We start from the raw sequence: 27,952 nt of genomic DNA, 5'->3' as shown, positions 1-27,952 counted from the left end.
CCTAAAACTCATTTATTGAGTTTGTCACTACTTAATTGACTGTATTCTGATATGATGGAGGGTGTTTTTTGTCTTGGACCACATTGCCCCATGAAATTGAGGTTTAACACCGTCTCTGTCTCTGCAATCTGTGGTCGTGGTATTGAGGTGTATAATAATTTAAAGGTTCACAGCAGCCACACCCGCATCAAGTTTTGCATCACACTTGTCATAAATCACCACTATCAAAGACTTGCAGTACTAACTGCTCCATCACAACTGCCCATCAAAATCACTCAGGAAGGCTCTTTGGACTTTATCACTATATCACTACTTGAACTTGTCCCAATATTCAAATCCATGAACCCTTCAGGTGGCCATTTGACAGTTTCAGCCTTCAAAGCATCAAGCATCTTTCTCTCAACTGAAAGCTACTATTGTGCCTAATACCCTATTTCAACCTCATACACCTTGAGTCTACTTCTCAAGCTACTTCTGTCAAAACGTACAGTTGGCCCACTCTCTCTACAAATTACTGCTCAAGTGTCTCAACTCCCTTCTCCACAAACGTTTAACCCCTTTTTTTAACTGCCTTACACTTTGAGACCTCCAATTTGCTCATCCATCTCCAGTCGGGTTTGTATGCACATCACACCACAGAAACAGCCCTTTCATACAGAGCAAACTCAACTGTCTCCACTCACCTTTCTTCCATCCATCTACTTCTTGATCTACCCCCTGTCTTTGATGCCATAGATCACACTCCTCTACTTAGGATCCAAATAAAGGACTATTCTATCATCAAAGACCCTTTAATAGGGATAACAACATGTTAATGCACCACGTTTTCCAACTTTCCTTGCCGTGGTGATAGCTACAAACAAAAAAAAAAAACAAAAAAAAAAAAACCACCTTCATGGGGAGAAACTTCTCAGAGAAAGTCCAAGGGCTAAAAAGAAGCTGCCTGGAGGCAAGATAAGACCACAGAAAGATCCCATGAAGAAAATTAGTTTCTAACCTTCAGGCGTAAAAGACTAAACCCTAAACTGTCCTGAAACCTAAGGATCAATAGTAGATGGTGTACCCCAGGAGCATCTGAACACTGTTATGGCTGCCTACTGTAATTTCAGAGTAGCTACTGACAATTCCTTTTCAAAACCATCCTACAAAAATTGCAATATGTCAAGAGATAATGCCTGGAGTGGTGAAATAGGTCTACCATTGCACCAGGAACTAAAGGAAATCCCAATGTGATTGGGGGGCCTTGTATGTTGATGTCCTCCTGGAAGTCTGCAAATACCTGGAGAACAAAATAGAAACCCTTACTCTGAACTCCTCCCTCTCAATCTCAAGACCTGCAGTCTTAGTCTGGTTAGGGTTCCCATGGGAAGAGGGTGATAATTTAAGGGAGGGGGGAGATTGGAAGGATCCACTTCTACTATATGCAAGGTGCAAAGGCATGGCCACACTGTTGCCCATCCTTATTACTAAAATCTTCCTTTGCAGGATTTGCAAGTGCGCCAGAATTCCTCTACAGACCGCCATCAGCTCTTTCCAGTTTAAGGACATGCTCCATTCCGTCATAATCCAAGGGTCGCAAGTGCTTAGGTTGCCCCTAACCTAAATCGCAGTCAAAATTATAGACATGGGATAAGAAAACATCGTCCCTCAAGTTAGATATGGTAGATATAAGCACCAAGTAATGCTCTCTTGACCCACATGAGTTACTGTTATTAGGCCCTAGTAAGCCTCCTGTTGTGGTGTCCAGTGGCCCAGGATGTGACGAACCAGGTCTCCCAGATGAAGGTGAGACCAAGGGATGATACTCCGAGTTGTTGCCTAGAGAAAGAAAGCACCCTAACTAAAATTGCTGTATAGAAAAAGAAAGAAAAAATGCAGCATCTCAAGAAAAAAGAAAAAAACAGTGTTTACCGTGTCCCCTTGGATCAGTAACCACTATTTTGCTAGAGCTTCTGATCTGGAAAACAGCTCTGCAAGGCGAAGCTAGAGCTTTGCCCTCCAGGCATATGGCGGGGAGCCAATCTGATGGTTGGATTGAATGCTACCCCTAAGTATTCTAGTCTCTGACATTCACTAGATGAGACTTGCCCCAGCTGATAAGGAATCAGAAGATATGCAGTGTTTGGATTGTTCCTTACCTTTCACAGTTTGTTCCAGAGATGTAGTCTGGACCAAGATGTTGTCCAGATAAGGATGGATGAATATTTTCTGAGAGTGTAACAACCCCAGAACTGGAGCCAACACTTGCGAAAACTGTGCAGGAGGGCCAGAGCCCAAAGGAGAGAACCTGAAACGGCCAGTGTTGAGAAATCCGAGATCTATTATCATCCTCAATTCCAAAGACACTTTGCTACACAGGAATTACTAGGGAATAACATTCCTTCCCTCTCTCGTGAGCAGGTATCATGTAGAAGTCTCTCTTCAGTAAAAATAAAGATCCATAAATCCCCTGAATTACACAAATTTAGTAATGAACTCCCCAGAGTGGCCATCACCTCCAGGCCTTCCCATCCATATGTCCCCATGCAAAACATAACATTTCGTCAGCTTAGCAAGTATTCCACTGAAGGAACACTTTCAAAGTACATTCATACTACATACTGGAATAAAAGCTCTCTTGATTAATAAAGCAATGCAATTTCATAAAGATCTCTGCTTCTCCTTTTCCACAGCCAAAACGTCCTAACAAAATGAGGATCTGGAAATTGAGACAGTTCAATGGAGTAACTCTCTGAAATGGAGAGCCCAAGAATTTGAGATTATCTCCTTCCATTTGTGTTGAAGAATAAGGAGGTGGCATCCAACAGGGCTCGCAATGGCCCCAGCATACTTAGGAACTCTGTTTTTGACCTATCTTATACCCAGTTGGTGAGTGGAGATATCAGGCTCCATAGATATTAGACTTTCGAGCTGGAAACTGTGCTTACAGACGTAAAAAAAAAAAAAAAAAAAAAAAAAAAAAAATCAGACTCTACTTGTAATGCTCATCTTTCTAACAGACCTCCGTTTGTAGCTAAAAGGTCAAGAGTGTTTCTGGTACAAAGAATTTTCACAAATCCTCAACGAAAAGCCTGTAGCACATCCTTAAGAAACTATTTTTCTGCGGCGCATCCACTTTGCAGCTTAAGATATATAAATGTTGCTTAGCAGCCACAGCTCTTACTAGTGCCACAATAGCCCAGGCCCTCAAATTGTCAAACATATCTGAGAGATATTTAGTTTGAACTGCCATCATTCCCAATACCTGGGAGAAATTCTCACCTCCCTGAATACTGCACCTGAACATCTTACCAGCTATTGGGAGGTATAAATTGCATGAACCACAGGCCAAATCACCAGGAGACCAAAATGTGACCTCTCAGGGGCACCTTCCACACCTTCTTGTTGAACGAGACTGACCATATCACCTCCTCCAAAAGCTGGGAAGGCAAGCCAAAAAGGGATCCATTGTAAGATTTTGAGAAAGTGTTCCTTTCTTTGGCTACAAAATATAATCTCCCTATGAGCCCGGTGATGAAACCCTGTCAGAATCTTTCCACTCCCTTTCCAAAAAAATAAGGCCCTTATTACAACCCTGGTGGTAAATGCCGCCTACTGCTGTGCTGACGGCCGCCAACATACCGTGACAGCAGCGGTATACCGCTACGGGTATTATGACCCACACAGAGAAATCCACCACCATATAGACACCCACACAAGTCCGCCAGAACACAGGTCAGTGATAAATTGGCGACACCAAAACCCACACCGTTATGCCAACAGGAATACGTCCACAGTATCAGGACCCACGAATCCCCGCGCTCATAATACATACACACTAACAAAACTCCACCACAATGGACAATTCAAACTACACACACCTGACACACAAACACCCACCACACCCACAACACCATAAAAGACACACCCACATTACCCACAACCCTTTCAACGAAAAAAAAAAAAAAAAAAAGATAGCAAACAGAGACAAAATCCAGGAGCACCCACTCAATCTGAGGCATAGAACACCATCACCCATACACCATCCACGCACCTCACAGCACACAAGACAACACATCACCCCACACATCCCTCACACCACATCCATGGCACCCCAAAGACACCCCAGGTTTTCAAAGGAGGAGCTAAGGGTCATGGTGGAGGAAATCATATGGAAAGAGCCACAGCTATTCGGATCACAGGTGCAGCAGACGTTCATTGCTATGAAGATGAAGCTATGGTGGAGAATCATGGACAGGGTCAACGCAGAGGGACAGCACCCCAAAACAAGGGATGACATCAGGAAGAGGTGGAATGACCTACGGGGAAGGTGTGTTCCGTGGTTGCAAGACACCAGGTAGCTGTACAGAGGACTGGTGGTGGACCCCCGCCTCCTCCCCCACAACTAACAACATCGGAGGAGCAAGTCTTGGCAATCATGCATCCTGAGGGCCTCGCAAGAGTAGCAGGAGGACTAGATTCTGGTAAGTCAAATCTTTACTACTATATCTCCCACCCTACCTGCATGCCATCACAAACTCCTACCCCCTACCCTCACCCTCATCACACCACCACCTCACATTTACCCCACTATCACAACCCACCCACCCCAATAGCAAGCCTTGCATGCCACAACAATCCATGGACCTCTATCACAGACCTGCATGGACACCCATCACCACAGCATGCCCAGTAGAGAGAATCATCTAGCCCACAAAATCACCACGCACACAAGGCAAAGCTGACAGGGCAATCACAACCATGCACAAGATGGCACACGCAGATACAATAACACTGCATTTGCATCCCCACAGGACCCCTACTCAAAGTCACCGGAGAGGAGTTGCCAGCAACACCCAGTCCACCCCCCCCCCCCCCAATCACAACCATGCACAAGATGGCACACGCAGATACAACAACACTGCATTTGCATCCCCACAGGACCCCTACTCAAAGTCACCGGAGAGGAGTTGCCAGCAACATCCAGTCACCCCCCCAACACCATGAGGGAGGCAGTGGCACACCAACGGGCCCCTGGCACTAGCCACACCGAAGAACAGCCCTCCACCTCAGCCAGTGCTAGTGCACAAGAGGCCCCGCCACAGGAACAACAGGCCACCAGCACCCCACCCCCTGCAGAAGGAGAACCACCTTGTAAACGATCCCTGCGATCCAGGAAGAAGCCAGAGAACATTCCCAAGACCCCGCAAGGAAATAAGACTCTCCTGATTGTCACCCTTCTGGTCCCACTCTGTCACCCTGTCCACCTTGAACTGCCATTACTCCCCATTGGACAATGCACTTGTGATACCAAGAGACTGGACTCTAACTGGACATTCCTCCAACATCACCCGAGCCCATTGCACATCCCCCTCTACTTATGAGCACTTAAAGAAACAACCTTGGAACAAATACAAATCTAGAGTCTGTCAAATTATTGAAATATGTATTAGTAAACTGAAAACATTGCAAGTCACATGTACAGTTATATATACATTGGTATGACCTTTAGTGGGCAGCAGTAAACATACCAGGAGCCAGAGTGGGTCACAGAGATCTGAAAATAGAGATGCCAAAGGGTACAGTAAGTGGCCATAGATATAGGGAAATGAGGCTGCCATGTACAGTTCCAACAGAAAACTGAAAAGTAAAGTGAAGTTACATTGTCTTACTGGAAGTACTGCTGTATGAAATTACTTCTGTTGTCCACATCTTCCTCTGCCTCCTCTTCCTCACTGCCCACAGGCTTCACCGCTGCCACAAGAACATCTCCAGGCTCATCCTCCTGCAAAAAAGGCACCTGGCGTCTCAAGACCAGGTTGTGCAACATGCAACAATGATCTGGCACACCTTCTTGGGTGAGTAGTACAGGGATCCACCTGTCAGATGGAGGCACCGGAACGTGGCCTTCAGGAGGCCAAAGGTTCTTTCAATTATCCGCCTTGTTTGCCCATCTGCCTCATTGTAATGTCCCTCTGCCCTTGTCCTGGCATTCCTCACTGGGGTCAGTAGCCATGAGAGGTTGGGGTAACCAGAGTCACCTGAAAACATCGAGAGACAAATGTTAGACACACACTAACCCTTAGGGACAACCCCATACCCAAACACCAACATATACTGGGTGGGGACCTTGGGCTCACCTATTAGCCATACCTGGTGCCTCTGGAGTTGGCCCATCATGGGACGCTGCTATTCCTCAAGATAAAGGTGTCATGCACAGAGCCAGGATACTTGGCATTCACATGGGAGATGTACTGGTCTGCCAAACACACCATCTGCACATAGAGTGATAGCTTTTTCTATTCCAGAACACTTGTTCATCTCTCCTATTTGATACACAAATGCTACTTGTGTGCCATCAATGGTATCAATGATGTTGGGGATATGTCCCAGGGCATAAAAGTCAGCTTTCACTGTGGCCAAATCCTCCACCTGTGGGAATACAATGTAGCTGCGCATGTGTTTAAGCAGGGCTGACCACACTCTGGTCAACAGGTTGGAGAACATTGGCCGAGACATCTCCGATTTCATGGCCACTGTGGTTTAGACGGAACCACTTGCCAAGAAATGGAGCACTGACAGGACCTGCACTAGAAGTGGAATACCTGTGGGCTGGCGGATAGCTGACATCAGGTCTGGCTCCAATTGGGCACACAGTTCTTGGATTGTGGCCCGATCAAGTCTGTATGTTAGTATAATGTGTCTGTCCTCCATTGTCGCAAGGTCCACCAGGGGTCTGTACACTAGAGAAAGTCTCCATCTCATATTCATCCTCAGCGGTTGAGGCCTATGGAGGAAAACAGTGAGCGGAGGTTCATCATCACACATCTATTGCAATAATGATGCATTTCTACATTTACAGAACCAGTATGTGAATCCGAGAGTCAGTTGCTGTGCCAATATCTGCTGTGACACAGTTAGGTGCCATGGCCTGTGCCCCCCTGAAATGGCGTCTGCCTGACCTGTGAGGAGGGACAAGTGGAACTGAGGTAATCCTGCTGGCGTGCGCCGTTGCAGTAAGCGGTCGATGACCGCCGCGCAACTTCGCATTAGTTATCATTGGGCCATATGGGTTCCAGGAGCCAATGGCGATGTACGCCGGCGGTGACGGTACGCACCGCCACGGACACGACCGCCATTTTCTATCTATTCACTCACTTGCTACCTGACCTTCAACAGGAGAGGACCTACACTGCAAGTGCTGCTGTGACCTGTGTCTGGAAGCGACAATGGCTCATGTGTCTGGGGAAAGGCCCCCTGCCTTCACTGCGGAGGATTTGGAGAGAATGGTGGATGGGGTCCTTCCCCAGTACAAGTTACTCTACGGTCCTCCAGACAAAAAGGTGAGCACACTTTGAGCATAATGCGTGGGCCATGAATGTATGGAGTGCTGTGCGTGTAAGCCACATGTTGGGGTAAGGGGTGGGGGTGGGGGGGTTAAGGGGGGGGGGGGGGGGGGGGCGCTGAGGCGTCCTGGCCAGAGTGCTGTATGTATGGTGGTCAATGTATGTGCATCAGGGGATGGGAGGGATATGGTGGCCCATGAGTGTGACGGTCCGGACGGTTAACTAATTCCCTTTTCTGCTGTCTTTTTCCTGCAGGTCAGCGCCCATCAGAAAAAGGGTATCTGGCGTGCCATCGCCAAGGAGGTGTGGAACCAGGGGGGCTTTGATAGGCAGAGCACCCACTGCCGCAAACAGTGGGAGGATGTCTGCCACTGAGCAAGGAAGAAGGAGAAGGCCCAGCTGGGGCTGGCCTCCCAACGAGGAAGGGGTGCCCGTCGTACCCTGACCCCCTGATGTTACGCATCCCGGCGGTGCCCTATCCGGAGTTGGATGGGTGCTTGAGGGCATCACAGCAGCCACAAGGGGGTGAGTACAAATTCAGATTCATTACTTTGCACGCGTTAAGGTTTTACCTTTGTGGGGATGTGGACTGTGGGTGCCCCTAGGCCAGGGCGATTGGGAGGGTAGGTCCCTTGTGGGGCAGGCTCTGCAGCACTCCAACCCCCAATAGTGTTAGTGGGCATCTACTACCGGTCAGGGCCCTGTTTGTTTCAGGTGTGCAGCTGATGGCATTAGGCATTGTGCCCCATGGGCTGGTGACTAGCATTGTAACTGGTACTGCATGGCCTAGTGCATAGGACTGTTCCCTGCGAGTTGTGTACGCCAAGAGTAGTGTTGTTGCTGGCATTGACAAAGTGTATCCTCTGTCTCTCCCCCACCCCTCCCTCTTTGTTTTGTCACCCTGTCCTTGTGTGCATTAGCATTATCTGGTGGATGAGCAGAGGCACCGGTGACGCAGGGAGCTGCATCCCACATGGGCCTGGATGCCGAATCTACCGACGGTGAGGGCACCAGTGGGACAGAGGGCGAGGGGAGCACCACGACGGGGACAGGAGGGGACCCCACAGACAGTGACTCCTTCGATGCAAGCTCCCTGGCGTTGGCGGCCAGCTCTGTGCCCACCCAAACAACAGGTACAGCCGCCACCCCCCTACCAGCACTGCCCTCTTAGTAGCCCCTCAGAGTGTTTCCTGTGACCGCTCACCCAGGAGGGTGGGCATCTCCTTCACCCCAGGCACCTCAGGCCCTGCCCCAGTCAGCCCTGCTGCCCTCAGTGAGGAGGCTATTGACCTCCTGAGATCCCTCACTGTTGGGCAGTCAACTATTCTGAATGCCATCCAGGGTGTCGAGAGGCATTTGCAACATACAAATGAATATCTGGAGGGCATTCACTGGCGTGACGGCCCAACAGAGAGCATTTCAGGCTCTGGCCTCCTCACTGATGGTAGCCATTGTTCCCGTCTCCAGCCTCCCCACTCCAACTTCCTCTACCCAGTCCCAATCCCCTCAACCCCAGCCTATCCCAAGCACACCTTCAGACCAGAATTCACTCAAATCAACACACAGAAGTGGCTCAGGCAAACACAAGCACCACACTTCATTTCACAGGCACTCACACAAGCACCATCCCCATGCGGACACACCAACATCCACTACCTCCAACGTGTCCCCCTCTTCCTCCTCGTCCACCTCCCTCCCAGTAGCGTCTCCACTCACACCTGCATGCACTACATCCTCATCCACTACCTCCATCACCAGCACGCCCATTACTACACACCCCTCACTGGCAGTCACCACCCCCATATCCATACACACGTCCCCTCTGCCCTCTCCCACTCTGTCTGTGACCCCTCCTCCCAAAGTACACAAACGCAAGCACCCACCCACCCAACAGCCATCTACCTCACAACAGCATCCAGCCCATGCACCCAAACTCATTAGACAGACACCTCCTACAACCACTCCTCCTTCCTCCACTCCCAGACTTTCTCCCTCTTCCCACCCCAGTGTCCCTAAGAAGCTTTTCTTGGCAAACATTGACCTCTTCTCTACCCTTCTCCCCTCCACTCCACTCCACTCCCCCGTCCTTCCCCTCAGGCCAGGGTGGCCAAAATCCAGCCCAGCACCTCAGCCACCAAGTCCACGTCCGCTGTGGTTCCTGCAGCTGTCAGAGGCTCAAAGGGGGCATCCATCAGCCCAGCCAGTGTGCCACCAACCCCTGTCAAGGCAAAAACCATTCCGCCACCTGGCAAGGAGAAGAAGGGGACAGCATACAGCAAGGGGAAGGAGCCACAACCACCCAGCAAGGCCACCTCAAAGACTCCAGTTGCCAGACCCAAGGTGACACCACCATCTGCCAAGGTGAGGAAGGGGCACAAAGCACCAGGCAAGGCACTTCAGCCGCCCGAGGCTGCAGGTGAAGGCCTGGTGGCTACCAGCACAAGCGCCAGCACTGCCACCTGCACCACGGCCCGCACCACCAGCAGCCCTGCCGCAAGCACTGCCACCTGCACCGCCGCAAGCACCACTACTATCAGCAGCAGCAGCCCCAGTGAGCAGCTGTCCAAGGCTGCAGGAGAAGGGCTGGAGCCTCCCCCCACCACTGGCAGCACTGGCACCTGCACCGCCGCAAGCACCGCCACCAGTAGCACCACTGCCAGCAGCAGCACTAATCGGCAGCCGTCCGAGAGGGGCTGGAGCCTCCCTCCACCACTGGCAGCACCCCGACCAGCACCGGCACTACCACCACTGTGCAGCCATAGCCGCTGCCGGATGGACTCTAGCCCTGCCTCCGTGGACTATCATGCATCCCGGTCACTGCAAATCTTGTGGCTCAGACACCCAGGTGAGGGACTGTGAACTGCCACACTCAGTGTTGCATCACTGGGCACACAGCCCCCTTCAGAACCAGTGGAAGAAGGCATCCACTCACCCTGTCCTTGACAGGATGAAGCACACTGGGCCCAAAGCCCCGTACAGAAACAGTGGAGAAATGCATCCACTCGCCCTATCCTTGGCAGAATGAAGCACACAGGGCACAAAGCCCCCTCCAGAACCAGTGGAGGAATGCATCCACTCACCTTATCCTTGCCAGGATGAAGCACACTGGGCACAGATCCCCCCTCCAGAACCAGTGGAAGAAGGCATCCACTCACCCTATCCTTGGCAGGATGAGGCACACTGGGCACAAAGCCCCCTCCAGAACCAGTGGAGAAATGCATCCACTCACCCTATTCTTGCCAGGATGAAGCACACTGGGCACAAAGCCTCCTCCAGAACCAGTGGAGGAATGCATCCACTCACCTTATCCTTGCCAGGATGAAGAACACTGGGCACAGATCCCCCTCCAGAACCAGTGGAAGAAGGCATCCACTCACCCTATCCTTGGCAGGATGAAGCACACTGGGCACAAAGCCCCCTCCAGAACCAGTGGAGAAATGCATCCACTCACCATATTCTTGCCAGGATGAAGCACACTGGGCACAAAGCCCCCTCCAGAACCAGTGGAGAAATGCAGCCACTCACCCTATCCTTGGCAGGATGAAGCACACTGGGCACAATGCCACTCCCCCTGCCCCCCCCCGAACCAGTGGAGAAATGCATCCACTTGAGAGACTTTGGCTTTGCACTCCCCAGGACCAGGCAGTGGGCAACCCACCCACGAGAGACTGTGTCTTTGCACTCCCCAAGACCAGGTAGTGGGCAACCCACCCACTTGAGAGACTGTGGCCTTTCACTCCCCAGGACATCGATGTGGGCATGGAGCCCCCTCCAGGAGCAGTGTTGTTGTCCCGTCTTCCGGCTGAGGTGCTCCCCCTTCCCTGTCCCCCTGAGGTGCCTGTGTGTTTTCGACCTGATGCCCCTGCAGTGTTCTCTCCGTATTGAGGCAGGAGTCAAGTGTGGGCTTGGCCTATGAGTTTTGGCCCAGGGGGCCACGGACATTTTGAATTGACAATGTACTGCCTTATGTACATATTGTATATTTTGTAAATACAATTTTTGAATTTATAATGTGTATCTGACTATTTCTAATATGACACTCATTTGACTCAATTCCTTTTGTCCTTGTGTTCTTCCAGAGGGTTACAGGGTGTGTATGTAATGTTCATGCATGTATGTGTGTGTATGGTGTTGGGGGTGGGGTGTTGCGTGTGTGTCACTCTCTTTTTCCTCCCCCTTTCCCCTGTGTGCTAGGTGTAGTACTCACCATGGTTGTCGCCACCGCCGTTCGTACTCCTGGTAGATGAGCAGATACACCAACACGGGTAACACCTGTAGCTCGGGCTCCATGGTGTCCTGGTTCTTCGTTGAATGTCGGAAGGTGAGTGGTTTCCCTTCTGTGTACTGTGCTTTTGATGGCATTGGTACCGCCCCGGAAAAGCTGGCAGATGGGCGGGTTGTAATGGGGTGGGTGGTACGTTGTCTTCCGCCTGTCTGTGGCAGTTACCGCCATGGTGTTTGTTGCTCCCGCCGTGGCGGTCGGAGTGTTAAAGTGTGTTGGTGGTTTCCGCCGTGGTCGTGATTCCATTTTTTTACCGCTGGCCTGTTGGCGGTATTTACCGCCGATTTAACACTGACTGCCAGGGTTGTAATGAGAGCCTAAATACCGCCTGAATAGTAGGAACCTTAGGGAGTATAGGTTTGTGGAATCAATCAAGCCCATCACTACCACTTCTCGTGGGAGAATAAATGGTAAAACAAGACTCTTCTTCGTCATACTCTGGGGATACCCAAGAAGAGACTGAGCACACCTGGGGAAAAAACTATTTCCTTGAAGGAAAGAACTCAAGATCTGTCCTTCTGATGGTCGTATACATCAGACAGCAATTTAACCACATTCTTCAGCTCCTTTTCATAGCACAAGGTTGATTTATATCTTCTACCCCTATGATAAACTACATGAAGTTATCTGCCATCTGGAAAAGACAGTGAATTATGGTGCCTTTCCTGCCTGCACTTTCCCACAGTGTGCGCCTACGAGAGCAGAAAACCACAAGCAATCAAAACCAGCTATCCTGAACATTGCTCGTGTAACACTATAAAGGAGGGCAGCCGCACTTTTTTTCATCTCACTGGGAGACCGAGCACTAGAAAAAACACAAACAGGAGGGCCCCTGCACCAACATACATTTCAGAGTGAGCTGAAGCTCTGTTCTGATCTCAGAGATGGGCCATTGAATCGCTCATGAAAATGCCAAAAACTGAGCATAATCTAAAATGGAAAATGGGTCACATGCCATTTTCTAAAATAAGAAGCTACAGGATTTATCTCCATTTCAAAGTATGAAAACAGGGCCTCTGCAATGGAATGCACCCCTGCAGCCTTCCTTTAAGGCACTGAATGGAAATGCATGGAAATAAAACAGGAAGTGATGTAGAGCAGGAGGAAGCACCAGCTACTACTCCACCGTGCCTCTTGTTTACAACGACCTTTTCAACCCACGCTGGGCTCCATTGGTATAAGAGACTTACTTTCGGAATCTTAAGTGCTGCCAAAGTCTTCCAGAACACGATTTGAGAGGTGCTAGGTGGCCTGCCAGGAGTCATCAACATAAGTGACAATATTCTTGTATACGCCACCTCCACAAGAGGCTGAAAAATGTACTGCGGAGGAAAAGTACGAATTCCTAAGAAACAACATCCGTTTATTTGGGTATGGGACCACCCATGCACTAATAAAGGAGGACACACACAGGGTCGGACCTAAATTTAACTTTACACTACCCACGAGCAGTATGCCACCAGAAGTGCTTGCCTTCGAAAAAGCTGTTAATTATGAGATTGACAAACTCAAACAAGCACCCCTCGATGTTTTTCACAACAGAAATAACTCAGAGATGGGAGCACTCTGTAGATTATTTGCTGACAAGGACATTGTAATAAAACCTGCATATAAAGGAGGAGCAATTGTAATATTTCCTGTACAAATGTACTGTGATTAATTATTGCGGCTCTTAAACGATACCCACTACTATAAGTGTCTGAATAAGGATCCCACCCCTGAGATTAAGGAAGAGATCAGCTTTTTGGTTAACAAGGGCCAGGAGCAAGGATGGATCACAAAACAAAGTCTTTTTTTTTTATTTATTTTTATTTATTTTTAACAGACCTCAGCTAAAATGCCCTATTTGTATATACTTCATAAAATACATAAGGGGAAAGTTCCCCCTCCTGGAAGACGCATAGTCTCAGTAATTGATTCAGTGTTGGAACCACTATCTCAGTTTTGCAAGAGATTTTTTTCAGCCATTAGTCAAGGAGATACTCACCTACTTACAGGACACCAAGGATGTTCTAAAACTTCTGGTGAATGAGTTTTAATGAAAAAAATGAACTTTTGATTAGCCTAGATGATGAATCATTACACCAATAACCCCAAGGAAGTAACCCTTGAAGTGATTAAAAAGATACTCCATCAAGTACACTGGGAATCTAGGACACCCCGAGTTCTTCCTAGATATAGCACATATGGCCTTAACCCAGAACTGTTTTGAGTCTGAAGGAGAATATTTTCTCCAGGTACACAGGACATTCATGGGGAGTACCTTTTCCCCAAGGGTAGCATGTCTCTATGTCCATGCCTTCAAAGCAGAATATGTCTTGCACTCCTCTAAATCATTTCTGGAAAGCATCAGATTATAGAAACGATACATTAATGATGTCCTCCTGATCTGAAGGGCTCCAGAAATAAAGCATTGGAGGTCACAGAATGGCTGAATGCCCTTAACCCCTACTTACGATTTACTATCAACATCGGGGGGAAATAATTACCCTTTCTGGATCTACTAATAGCAGCTAAGAATGGCCGGTTAGTAACAGAAGTTTACTATAAGTCAAGGGATAGGAATAACCTACTTAGGTTCGATAGCTTACATCCCCGCTCTTTAAGAGAGAAATTACCAGTGGGCCAATTCCTGAGGCTAAGAAGGAACTGCTCTGGGAGACAAGATGATTATGACAAACATGCCACAAAACTAACACAGAAATGTCAAGCTAAACACTGTCCATCACATTTGATAAAACAAGCATACAAAAGAGCCTTGAATAATAACAAGGAACAGCTACTAGATCCTTACAAAAAAACTCACAATAGAGAAATTAATCTATGTTACAACATATAGTCCCCTATCGAATCACTTACAAAAAAATATCAAAAAGAAGTGGAGGGTTTTGACCCCAGGAGGTGTTCCATTTGAACCACCCATGCATGCTTATAAAAAAAGCCAGGAGCATTAGTGACAAAGTGGTCCACACACGACCATAAAAAACAAAATTTACCAGAGGTCAACAAACTCTTTGGAACCTACCCCCACCAGCAGGCCATGCACCATTTGGGAATTGCAGTGTTTGCCCTTACACTGAGAAGACATCGAAGTTGGACCTCAGTCTCAAGAACCATTGGGAACTGAAGAATTTCTCCAATTCCAATAGTAAAAATGTAATCTACATGATAAAGTGTCCATGTAACCTAAAATATAAAGGTCTGACCACCAGGTGAGTAGATACACGTATCTGAGAACATAGGAGCACGATGCTTTGCAAACGCGATTCAACAAGACTCGCGGATCACTACATCAAAATGAACCATGCCGCCAAAGATATTGAGTGGTATGTGGTAGAGAGATTCACACAGTCAAAACACAATATGATTCAATATCTACTGTGGTGTAAGCAACGCTGGGTATGGAGGCCTTCAAACCAATATGAACGGCCTCAATGATGAGGTCGTTATTACAAAGGGACTAGAAACTCACTAAGGATGCAGGACCTTTTATATAACCCCTCCCCCCGTCTCTATTCAAAGGACCTTGTAGAGCTAAGGTGAGAGTTACTTATAGGTGGTTTGTTTAGAAACAACTAGCGATGGTAAGATTCTTTAGACCACCTCTAATGAGCTCACACTACCCTCTGATCGACAGCCAGTTCATTACGACAGACACATAGGCCCTTATTATGAACATGGCGGTTCCGACCGCCATGCCGACGGTGGCGGAACTCACCGCCACTGGCATAGCGGTCTGGACCGCCATATTCTGAACAAGGGAGGGTCGCCACAGGTGGCCCTCTGCCACCGCCAGGCTGCTGCCGAGAGGCAGCCTGACGATGGCGGATAAACAACCCTTGTTCCTCCAGACTTTCCCTGGCGGGTTCCCCTGCCAGGGAAAGGCTGGCGGAAGGGGTGCTCTGGGGCCCCCCTGAGGGCCCCTGCACTTGGCATGGGCAGTGCAGGGGCCCTCATGCAGTGCCCAGTCGTGCAGGTCGCTACAGGTGCTGCTGCACCCGCCGCAAAGTGACATTCGATGACAGCTCCATGTGGAGCCGTCGGCAACGTCCTGGCCCAGCAGAATGTATATTATTTGGCCGACGGGTTCTCAAGGGGGCTGGCGGTCTGTGATAAGACCGCCAGCATGAACACGGCGGGGATTCCCGCTGTGTTCATGACGACACCCATAGTGTCACTTTAATGGTGGGGCTGCACAGCAGCAACTACATCTCCCATCATGTCTTGCCCACGTATGCCAATGCAGGCGTACATAGACATTCTGAAGTCTCTGTCGGCGTTACACAGGTGACGAACAGGGGCATCCGTCCACCGTTCGTCTCCCTGACCAAAGAACACTGCCCGGGGACTATACAAGACATGACGTGCAGCCAAATAAGTGGCTGCTTGGCGTAGGCGTCTTTTTCCTGCTCCCGCAGGGGTCTTTAAATACGTTTTTCCACAGTGTGGACAGCGGGCAAGCGGCTGACAGCAACAATGTCTAGGTACTACCACGCGATGCGCCTTTTGACGAAGTAAGTACAGGATGGGTGTGAGAGGAATGGGCTCGTCTTATGGTCCCTGGGAGTTCTTTTGGGACCTATTATAAATTCGTTCTGACTTTCTTAGTGCAGGACTTCTTTTAAAAAGATAACTCTGCCATCAGCAAGATAGGGGGATATTGGTAACAACTAGAGAACGCAGATCAGGGTTTCCTTGATTTAGTCATAGAATTAGTTTGTTTCCCCCTAGTTTCCAATTAGATTTGTTACCGATATAAACCGGACACCAAGTATGTATACTATTTTAATTCTTTCCCTAGTGTGTGACTAAAAAGGACATTGCCTTTTCTCCAGACTGGAAGCTTGTTACCCCCCAAATAAAGGGTAAGGGGTTTATTTAACCCACACCAAGCAAGGATTTTCAGTAGGTTCTCTAAGAAATGTGGAGACATACAACAACAATAAGTCAATGAGAATGCCAGCTTTTACAAACACCAGTATGATACCGGTTTGCAGTGCATATCACTTGTGCATGTTCACATGTGTAATGTTAGTTCATGATTTACTATCCCCATTGGCAGATAGGATTCACAACATATCATTTCTGTTTCCTGTGTCTCTTTGCCTGGTGTCTAGGTATCTTCAATTTATGATTCCCATGCAGGTAAGCCCTTGGGTGTTACTCCCTGGGTTTAGATTTGAGGGATCCCCAGCCCTGACGAAAGCCCCAGACTGCTTTAGGCTCAGAGCGGGCAGAAACATGCTGGCTTAAGCAGACAGTTAGGGTAATTAGGTCCTGATTACGGTCTTTGAATGTTTTTAATTATATCCTTAGACACCACCAATAAAGGTGAATAACACCGGTAGTCCAGGAGATATTTTTTTTGACTTAGATCTGGATCCCCGACTCTATCCAGTAGTCCTTTATATAAGAACTCCCTCTAGTGCAGGCTTTACCTAGAGGTTGAGTCCGCCCTGGTGGCATTGCCCTACCAGGGTGGGGAGAGGTGGTCAAGGATGAAGCATGACAATGTGTCAAACCACTTCTTCCATTAAGAAAATATTCTAGCAGATAGACTAGAGAGACATTCGAGACGAATGGTGACAAATGGTTTCGCTTATCAGAACTTGACAAAATATCACACTTTGAGTTCAACGCCACCACACTGCTTGTGATTAGTAAGTCATCAAAGATGTGACCATGTTCACCCATCCCCTGAGAGAGCACAGAAAGGTAAAAAGAACCTGGAAGGCAACCGCAGCACGAATAGGAGTTCCTAAAGATTAAGGATGCTCTTCCAGCTGAAACCACACTGGCAAACCTTGATCCCACATCGAACTGCCCGTTGATGCAAGTTACTCAGTAATAGGTGCTGTGCTAGCACAGGAACAGAAGTTTAGGGAATGGGCCCCAGCTCCATATGCAAGATGATCACTGACAGCCATTGAGCAACAGTACTCACAAGTTCACCAAGAGGCTATTGCGATTCACATGGGCAGTCACCATTTCCATATCTATGACAAACCTTTTGTCGTCCATATTGTCCCATGATATCACTATACCAGGGAACGCCATTAAAACCTCTGCCAAGGATCAGGAAATGGGCGATCCAGCTCCAAGAGTACTCTTTCAAAGTTGAGTACACCCACCAGGATTGTAATCCCACAGATTAATTCTCCAGAAACCATGGCCTGCAACACCCAAGGAAACGTGCAAGGCATGAGAAACTGAGAAATACTTCAACTACTTTGTGGAATGGTCCCGGCCAATGACACTGGAAGAAATTACAGCCCTCACTTTGCGAGATCACTACCTAAAACTGGCTATCACTGCACTGACCACCGGGAACAACTCAAGCCTCACCGGGGGCAAAGAACGTCAGAGGCACAGAAGACCCTTTAGGACCTAATGTCCAGCAAGAACTGGCAGTAAATATGAATGGATGCCTGTTGTGCAACAGCAGATTTGTAATTCTTCAGAGTCTGGTCACTCAAGCAATTAACTTTGTGCACACAGGGCACTATGGCATGGTGAAAACCAAGGGGCGCCTCAGACAAAATGTCTGGATCCCTCTTCTAACATGAGCTTGTTGAGGAGGCAGTACATGGCTGCATGTCATTCCACGCCACTGGCAGAGCCAATTGACCTGCAACTGTGATCACTAAGGAAGGACCGCAATGGCCCTGGGCATCTGCCAGCCCGGACTGTGGGAGCCTGACAGATGGTCGACATATGATGATCATGGTGAACGACTACTCAAAATATCCTGAAGAAGAGCTCGTCACAACTACATCAGCAAGTGATGTGATACCAAATACTGAGAAGATTGACATCATTCTTGAATTAAGGACAGATGATGGGCCCCTTTTTCGGAGTCAAGACCTTGCAAGACTATTTGCATTCATGGAGCATAAAGCACAAGAAAATCACACCTCACTGGCCTCAAGCGAATGGAGAACTGGAGCGTTTTATGCCAACTAGGAGTAAGAAAAAAAAAAAAAAAAAAAAAAATCAGGATTGCACAGTTAGAGAGAATGGCTCTAGAGTGGGCAATCTATTCATTTCTGCGAGAATATATCCTGACTCTACACACCCCACAGGAGTGACCCTAAACAGTGTCTGCATGAAGAGGGTGGTATGTGATAGCAGCCTTCACCATCCTCTTTAGGTGTCCGAAGCTATGGATGATCACCAAAATCTTAGCAGTAGATGAACATCCAACAGAAGGTGCAGCATCAAATTAGAAATCAAAATTTCAAGAGGGAGATAAGGTCCTAGTGAAGGGCAGCTAGCCTGGCAGCAGGTTTAAGTTACCATTTGAGTCTGGACCCTGGGTTTTGGTCCAGAGAAAGGGTACCATGGTCCCTGAAGAAATCAGATGATAACCAGAAATATCTTGTTTTTCAAATGATACACCAACACACAGCCAAGCAAGATCTCAGTTCCACAGAGGAACAAGTTCATTTTGAACTCATGATGCTGCTGCAAATAGACTCAGATATGCAACTTCCTGAGATCCCAGCCCAAACTAGATTCAAAGATTCAGTGTCACTGAGTTGTCAACCGAGTGGTATGAGACATGACCAGGAGGCGTCCAGAGGGCAAAAGTGCCCCTACAATTTGATACAAAACCCCAGTCTGTCCTGCTGACTTAAAGACTTTGCAAATTGAGGAGTGCAGCTACATGTACTTATCAGTGGCTTTTTTGATGAGCAACTTGTTCTGGTGGTATTCTAAGACTCAGGTTTGGTTTTGCAGTAAGTTGGAAGGGATTTAATGTTGTCAAATGAGTACAGTGTTTGAACAATTCACCTTTGAGGCAAGCATTAAATAAGGACGCTTAGTGTGGGCCTCGGTTGGTAGATCAGGGACATGGCTGAGTTCAATAAATGTGCCCACCCAATTCAGGTGCAGGTAGTTGCACACCATGTGTATGTTATATGCGGCTGCTAGCGCCCATGCTATTGCCCCAACACACAAGTCGCTTTGGGGTTCACAACAGTTTTATGGGAGTAGTTCTCCCTGTGGTATGGAAAGTGAAGAATCTAATATATAATGTCACAAGGGTATTTTGCCCAAATGATTACAAAATGCATTTTGTACTGACATGTGTGGACTGCATCAGAGGTTATTAAAACAGTGATCTCTCAAACTGTAGACTTAAATATTAATATCAGCATACAATTGTTCAGAACATGAAGAGGTCTACTGCTGTACTCCTTTTACAGCAAGAAAGCATTTGATATGCTATAATAGAACTTGATGTTTTAGGTGTTGCAGCACATTGGGATGGACATCTGCTTGATAAAAATCAATCTCACTCCTCTAGGTTAGTCCCGTAGTAAGCGTCTAGATCAATGCAAAATTCACTAGCACAATAAAATAATACAGGGCAATAGGCAGGAGAGCCCCCAATTGCCACTAATATTCATAAAAGGGATAGAACCAGTTGCATACATATTGTACAGGTTTAATTTGCACAGGGCCTAGGCATAACAGGTGAATATTGCTGTCACTTCATACTAACAGCATACTACTATATGTTAAGACCCCTGAGAGAAATGTGTATTCTATCATCAGTGGGAGAAACTGGCACCTTGTTGCAGAGCCACCCCCCACACACACTTTTTGCCTGGTTTCTGAGTGCAACTTGAACTGGAGTTCACCGCGATCCTGCTAACCAGGTTCCCAGTGCCAGTGTCTTTCCCTAAAACATTGTAAAGGTAATCAGATATACCTTTAGCAATCACTATAAGTCCCTCGTAAAAGGTACTTAGGTACCCAGGGCATGGGGTACTAAAGTGCCCCTGAGGACAGCAGCAATGATTGCACCACCCTCTAGGGCCATGCATTCAGATACATCCAGCACTGCTGTAACATGATGAGTGTTCTGGTGCCAACCTAACGCACAAACTCGACTGGGCACACTACCTGTGTGCCCTGTCCACCATATACTACATTTACTATGGGTAAGACACTCCACTAGCAGGCCTTACAGCCCTAAGGCAGGGTGCTCCATATTATATATGGGGGCATAGCTGCATGAGCAATATGCCCACACTGCGTCCCTGCCAAACATGTGACATAGTGAGTGAACAAAGCAGCCATTTTAAGATATGTGCTGGACACTGGTCAACACTAGTTTCCCAGCTACATAATAACTACTCTGAACCCTGGGTTGTTTGGTATAAAACAACTCAGAATGATAAATCCAAAATCACACCAGCACTGGATTTATTACAAAATGTACCCAGGGGTCACCTTAGAGGTGGCCCCTGGCATGACTGCTGACTGGTTCCACCCAGCCTGCCACATCCAGACAGCCAGTACATAAAATTTGGGGTAGAGCCCTGTATCTCTAGCTTGTAAACCAATGACCCTCCTGGGCGGTGAAGCTAACACCTCCTCCCTCAGGAATGTGCACTGCCCAAGGCTGCTGCTAGCAGCAGATGGCCTCTCCCTTTGGAAACCCCCACTTTTGGAAGGAGCAAAGGCAGGAAACCACACTAAGGGTAGGAGGAGGGCGGCAAAGTGGACCCTCTATTTTATTTTCCTTCATGTTGGATGGCAGGAAAATAGCCAATGAGGCATAGGGTAGTGACCCTTCCCACAGGAAGTGGTCACTGTAGTGGGTGTATCCACCCAAGGGTAAGTGTCCCATTGGACACTAACAGGTTTCCCCTAAAACACCCACTAAATTCAGTATTTAGTGGGCTCCCCTAGACCAAGAAATCAGATTCACCAGGAAGAAAAGAAGATAGCACCAAAGAACCAGACAGCACGAGCACAGAGGAGCTGCTGCACCAGAAGAGGCTCCAAGACCCCTGCCGCTGCAGAGGAGCTGACCACTGGACCGACCTCAAAAGACCCAGAGGACCTCCAGGCTTCGCAAATAGCCCGAGATCTCCATCCTGAGTGGAGGCACCACTAAAGAAACCAAGGAAACCTGCAAAGAACCAGCAAACCGGTGAGGGTCACTTCACCAACCGGATGATATCTCCGCAACCGGAAGTCGCAGCCAGACCAGACAACACACCAACAATAGCCCAGACGAGACCTACAAGTGTGCCAACTTTGGTGGCATTGACCCCTCCTGTGGACGAGTTGTGACAATGCCCCAGATACTGGTCAGTGCACATCAGACGACAGCAAAAACAGCTCACCCAGATCTGCAGCTGGACCAGGAGGAAGCTCCAGTCAAGGGACTTCAGAAATACCCCGGACCTCCTGCCAGAGTGCCCTCGTTGTCCTGCAAGGCCCCAGAAGAAGACTTACCTCCAGCCCCAAAGGGCTCCAGTGCGCACAGCCTCCAAGACCTCAATTTTGCTCTGCATCCAGCCGCCCTGAGCCCTGCATCGCGGAACCAGCTGTGTGGCACAGGTCCCTAACCCCTTGCAACCTCAACAGCCCAAGAGGACCCTAACACACCACCTTTAAAACTGCAAACCACCTCTTTTTCCAGGTGGCCCCTCCAAGTGGCCCTGTGCCAAAAGACTTTCCAGCTCTGCTCCCGCCAGAACTGGGAGCCTCCCGAGGCTCTCCAGCTGGCACAGTGTACCCTCCACCTTCATCGACCACCCTGCAAAAGAAGAGACTACCAACTCAACTGTACGATTTTTTATTCATTTTTAAAAGTGACTTCCTATTGATTCCGATGGTGCACAATTACGCACAGAAAGACTAACTTTATTAAAAATTTAAAAAATCATAACCCAAAAAGTACTTAATGTATCGTAATCATTTTGGTCTTAAACATTATATAACAATCTGAAGTATTTTTAATAAATTCTGGTATTGAGTTATTCATTGAGTGTGCGTGGTGCATGATTGATACTGTGAGTACAACAAATGCTTAGCACAGCTCCTGGATTAGCCTAGCTGCTTGACCAACTACCTAAAAAATTGGAGCATTAGGTGATATGATTTTTACCAATGTGTGCTTGCCTGGACCTCCTGCACAGTGTGCCTAGTTTTGCACACTACATATAGGGCCAGCCTCCTACAATCAGAGTTTGAGTGTCACGGATGTTGATAACACGACATTCAGGTCTCACGCTGTGGCGGGACTTCGGAGGTGCTGCAGTGGCATCAGGCACATGTTGCAGGTTGCGGTTGTTGCACTCAGCAGGGACCACGGCTCCAGTGTAGGCGACGGCACGGAGCCTGAGGACAGCACTGGATCCGAAGCCACTCTGGAGTCAATGTGCTTAGTTTCCCACCAGAGCTCACTTCCAAGGGACCAGGAACTGGATTTGGCACCACTTGGCAAGTGAGGATGCTCAGCAAGAGAGCCCAGGCGCTGGTAGGTGAAGTCTTTGATGGCCCGAGACTTCTTAAGAGGAGGCAAGCTCAGTTCAAGCCCTTGAAAAACCTTGGAAAGCAGGGTGTAGAAAGCAAAGTCCAGTCCTTTCATTCCCAGGACAGAAGCAGCGAGTAGCAGGCCAGCACAACAAAGCAACAGGCAGACTGGCAATCCCTCATACAGCATACAGCTCTTCTTCCTGGCAGAATGTCCTCAGTCCAGAAATGTGTAACTATGTCGGGTCAGAACAGTAGCTATACTTTTTTCTGTCTTTGAAGTAGGAAAACTTCAAAGATAAGTTTTTGCAGTGCACAAGACCCTGCCTTTCCTGCCCTGGCCCAGGCACACTCCAGGAGGTTGGAGACTGCTTTGTGTGAGGCTAGGTACAGCCCTATTCCGGTGCAGGTGTCAACTTCTCCTACCACTCTAGCTCAGGAAGACCTATAAGCATGGTGATGGGCCATAAGGATATCCAAGGCACACCTCAGCTGCGTTTGTGTGACTGTCTAGAGTGAATGCACAAACAGCCCAATTGTCATCCTGACCCAGATGTGTATTCGGCAGGCAGTGGCACAGAATAGTTAAGCAAGAAAATGGCCACTTTCTAAAAGTGGCATTTTCAACCCCACAATTCTAACACCAACTTCACCAAAAGATATATTTTTTAATTACGATCTCAGAGACCCCAAACTCCCCATCTCTATCTGCTCCCAATGGGAAATTACACTTAAAAGATATATATTTCACGGCAATCCCCATGTTACCCTAATGGGGAGAGATAGGCCTTGCAATATTGAAAACTGAATTTAGCAGTATTTCACTGTCAGGACATGTAAAACACACCAGTACATCTCCTGCTGTTTAAATACACTGCACCCTGCCCATGGGGCTGCCTTGGGCCTACCTTAGAGGCGACTCACACATAGTAAAAGGGAAGGTTTGGGCCTAGCATGTGGGTGCACTTACCAGGTAAAAATGGCAGCTTAGAACTGTTCACACAGATACTCTAGTGGCAGGTCTGAGACATGTTTACAAGGCCAATCGTGGGTGGCACAAACAGTGCTGCAGGCCCACTAGTAGCATTTGAATCACACATGGTGCACTATACTAGGAACTTACTAGTAAATCAAGTATGCCAGTCATGGATAAACCAATCACCAATACAATTTAGACAGAGAGCATATGCACTTTACCACTGGTTAGCAGTGGTAAAGTGCCCAGAGTCCTACAGCCAACTAAAACAGGTTAGAAAAAATAAGAGGAAGTAGGCAAAACATTTGAGGATTACCCTGCAAAAAGGGCCAGGTCCAACATCAAGATATATTTTGTCATACCTCTTTGGTAAGATGTCCTTGCCGCAGAGTAGCAGAGGAGACTTTATTCATCTTAGTTAATATTATGGGGGAATACACATTCCTGTATACTGCACCTGCTTGACTGTGTGACAGTGCATCTCCTCAGGTAAAATTGAGAGCCAAGTTTTAACCTAACAGAGCGGAATTGAGAACACTGGGGCCTGGCCAGGATTTGAGACACGGTACACAGTGGGAATACTGGTGCAGGAGGACTATGTAAATGGTATAATTATGCAAATGAAAAAAATGTAGGATGCTACTGCACCAACAGTGCAAATAATGCATGTTTGTTAAATTCAGATTATGTATCAACGCAAAGTAATGCCTACTATTACTTACTTCACATGAATGTCATTTTGTTTCTAAAAAACATGTTCACCAAATCCATCCACACCCACAATATCTATCAGAAGAAAAAAAATGCTTTCTAAATGCCACTTGCACCCCTTTTCCAACTAGGAAGTACTCTGAGGTGATTGATCGTGGAAGAATGTATGCATTCATCACAATAAACATCCCCAGCTCTGGGATTACCTCGGTTTGGATCTTCAGTACTCCTCATATGCTTTAAGACACACTGAAGATATGTCTGCTTCTTCCATTCTAGTTCTGCATGGGGAAGGGATTTGTGCCTGGAAGACAAAAGAATAAGATAGCATGTAGCTGTGGCTTCACCTTCCCAGCTTGATAAACATAATTCAGGCTATGAGGGGAAAATCCTGACCAAATCGGTGTCAGATAGACAATCATTTCCAAAGTTTGGGCAAATACTCTGCATCAAGCTCACACTTCCATTCTTGTGTCCTTAGGCTTCTCCGACAAGTAGCTTTATGAAGTACTGGTATCTCTCTAGCTACCTGGACATAGCTCTCCTATATACATCCCAGCCTCCTAAATTAGAGGTTTTTACTTGGCTGAATTACTATATGTATACCGAAATAAAAACCATGTATTCAAGATGAAAATGGATGTATTTTCAAAACTCATAAGCACATGTTTGGGGAAAAAATTGCTGACGTTCCACAGTACACGCACAACTGATATTTGAGTGATAATCATGCTGTGTTGGGACCAGGGACTTTGTAGCAATGGCTGATATGTATTATAAATGGAGAAGCATAACCACATTGACTAAGCATTTTTAAAATTACTACTGACAACCATGACTGATGCACTGAGGTCATCACTGCTGGTGGTGCTGCGTGGTGGTCACTATGGTAATCTTCTCTGATGTGGTCACTTTTACAACATTAATAATAATAGTTGAGTGGGATGATTTTCATTGAACATACGTAGCTCTAAATAAAGAAAATATTGGAGACCCCTGCCTTGAAGAGTATTTGTTACTGTAAGGATCGTCTCGGATATTTGCTGGACATAAAAGAAATAGCAGTGCTGATTGAAAATGGTATACTATAAGATAGGGGTTCCACAGGAGGCCAAACAGGTCTGTACATGCATTGTGACTATTTTGGATCAGCACAGTCAGATCAGTTTCAACAAACAAGACTACAACAAGTGCTGAAAAATGGGGGTTTTCAGAGGTATTTACTAGTCAGTCAGTAAGAGTGGCACAGAAAGAGTGACAAAGAACAGAAAACATCAGGACAGTGGATTGTCAGTTTATTAAGCATATGCATAATTTTCAGACACCTTAGCTGATTAAAGTATCACCTTTTGAATTCCCATTGGAACGCAATCCTGAGACCAGACCCTAAGCATGCTCCTTAAGGTCTTCAGGTGGCTCCCAATCGACACCAGAAGGACGATCACGCCGGCCCTTGTCACTAGCAGGCTGGACTATGGGAAAACACTAATAGGAATAACAGTATGCTTCCTGAAGAGACTACAGACAATACAAAACTATGCGGCAAGACTCCTCTTCAATCTCCCTAGGCTGAACCACATCACACCCCACCTTATGAAGCTACACTGGTTCTCAATTCAGAAGAGATGCCAGCTCAAGATGTAGGACCAGCATACATCAACAAGTGCCATGACCTTCCACCAAACAACCAGACACCTATGACCTGCCTAGCTTTACCTCAGACAACCCCCAGATCCGTGGTGCCAACAGCAGAGGATGCTCTCTCTTTCTCACATCTGGCGGCCAAAGGTTGGAACAACCTTCACCTGCACCTCAGGACTGCCTCATCACACCAGCAATTAGTTGTTTCCTCCTTTAAATTTAAAAGGTTTTAATTGGCACAAAGTAGACCTCAGGGTGTCAGCGTGCTTTACATTCGTAGAGAGAGAGAGTTCCATATGTTGACTGTGCTTCTCAAGCAGAAACAAGACATTGTTTTCTTCGATTCTTCAACTTGGGTAGTTCTACAAAAAAGAGAATTTGTACTTCGTGTGGAGGGGCACCAACCAGATAGTGTGAGATTTTGATCATGGTATTCCCAAGTTCCACAATGCAAACCTTCAAAGGTTATGCACCCAACGGTAAAGATGCTTCTGACTTCAATGGGAAGCCAGTTGAGTGATGTGAGGCCAGCTAGTTGAGTGACTGAGTGATATGAGCACAAAGGAGATGCGATCATAGAATAACTCCAGGGATGAGTTTTGCAGTGAAATTCAATGCTACCTTCATATGCGCCAAGTGAATTTTTGGAAAATCGATATGGAATGCCTTTCGTAGTAGAGTCTGCAGAGCACTACAGCAAGTATAGCATTTGAGATTTGAGCCCAGAATAGAAGGTTTAATCTTCCTTAGAAGTCTGAGTTGGAATTGGAAGCTCTCTGTTTCGTTGGTTGTGTTATTGAATATACAGACACTTGCTAAGAGTGAACCTGAGGGATTTAAAGTAGTCAGTGATTTAGCGATTGCTGTCTAGTGCATGTAACAAAGTTAACCTACTGTGGACTGAGGAGGAGGCCTTCGGGCAGGAGATAAGGAAGAATTCCATCTTACAGGTAACTCAAGAACAGCCACGTTTGAGTGTTAGTGAATCTCGGATTAAGACATAGGATAACTTGTTGAGATGCAACTTTAAGGTATAGGTGAGTGACATCCGCATATAAATAGCACACTTTGTTTACCGGTTTTAAAATGGAGGTAAGGCGTTCCTTGTAAAGATGAAAGATTGGGTGAAAGAGTGGAGCCTTCAGGTATTCCTCAGGTAACCAGAGTTGCTTCAGCGAGGCACTCATTCATCTTTACTTGTTATCGGCTGACTAAGAAGGAGAAAAACCAGTAGAGGGCTGATTCACTTTTGCCCATTTTGAAATTGAGTGTTTTATTAGGATTTTGGGATTGATTGTGTTGAAAGACGCAGAGACGTCTAATAGCATGAGAAGGCACCGATATATTTCATCTAAAAGGAGCCATGCATCATCCATAATAGGAAGTGCAGGCGTTTCTCTGCTATGCCCTGGCTTGCAGCTAGACAAAGTTTTCCATCATGATTTGCTTCAATATTTATTAAGTTTCAAGGATTTTGGCTAGGACCGAAAGGCTAGTCTCTGAGCAGGAGCTGTTCAGGTGATTGGGCTCACTATCAGATTTTTTCAGGAGGGCAGTGACCAGCTCAATTTTCAGACAGTCGAAGATGCCTTCCGTGCCACGGAGGTATTTCATCAACTGAGTCGAGTAGGGTGCTATTTACTCTGCGTTCTTTAATTATTAAGGAGAGAATCGGGTATGTGATGAGTGTAATTTAGTTTTTGCTTTCATTGACGAATTTGAAGAGTTCCATACTGC

The 27,952-nt window shown here is 47.2% G+C and overlaps 1 protein-coding gene across 4 annotated transcripts in view; it reads right to left on the bottom strand.

Moving 5' to 3' along the window:
- The window catches only part of S100PBP (S100P binding protein), a 464,083-nt gene that overhangs the window by 67,642 nt on the left and 368,489 nt on the right, over window positions 1-27,952 (bottom strand). For all 4 annotated transcript variants that reach the window (XM_069223393.1, XM_069223397.1, XM_069223396.1 and 1 more), the window contains one exon: window positions 24,781-24,878. In XM_069223393.1, the coding sequence (XP_069079494.1) occupies window positions 24,781-24,878 (98 nt within the window). The remainder of the gene's footprint in view (window positions 1-24,780; window positions 24,879-27,952) is intronic.

Source organism: Pleurodeles waltl, chromosome 3_1 (assembly GCF_031143425.1).
Source record: "Pleurodeles waltl isolate 20211129_DDA chromosome 3_1, aPleWal1.hap1.20221129, whole genome shotgun sequence".
Lineage (NCBI taxonomy): Eukaryota > Metazoa > Chordata > Amphibia > Caudata > Salamandridae > Pleurodeles > Pleurodeles waltl.
The sequence above is the reverse complement of the archived record's forward strand: the minus strand, read 5'-3'. Positions and strand labels throughout refer to the sequence as shown.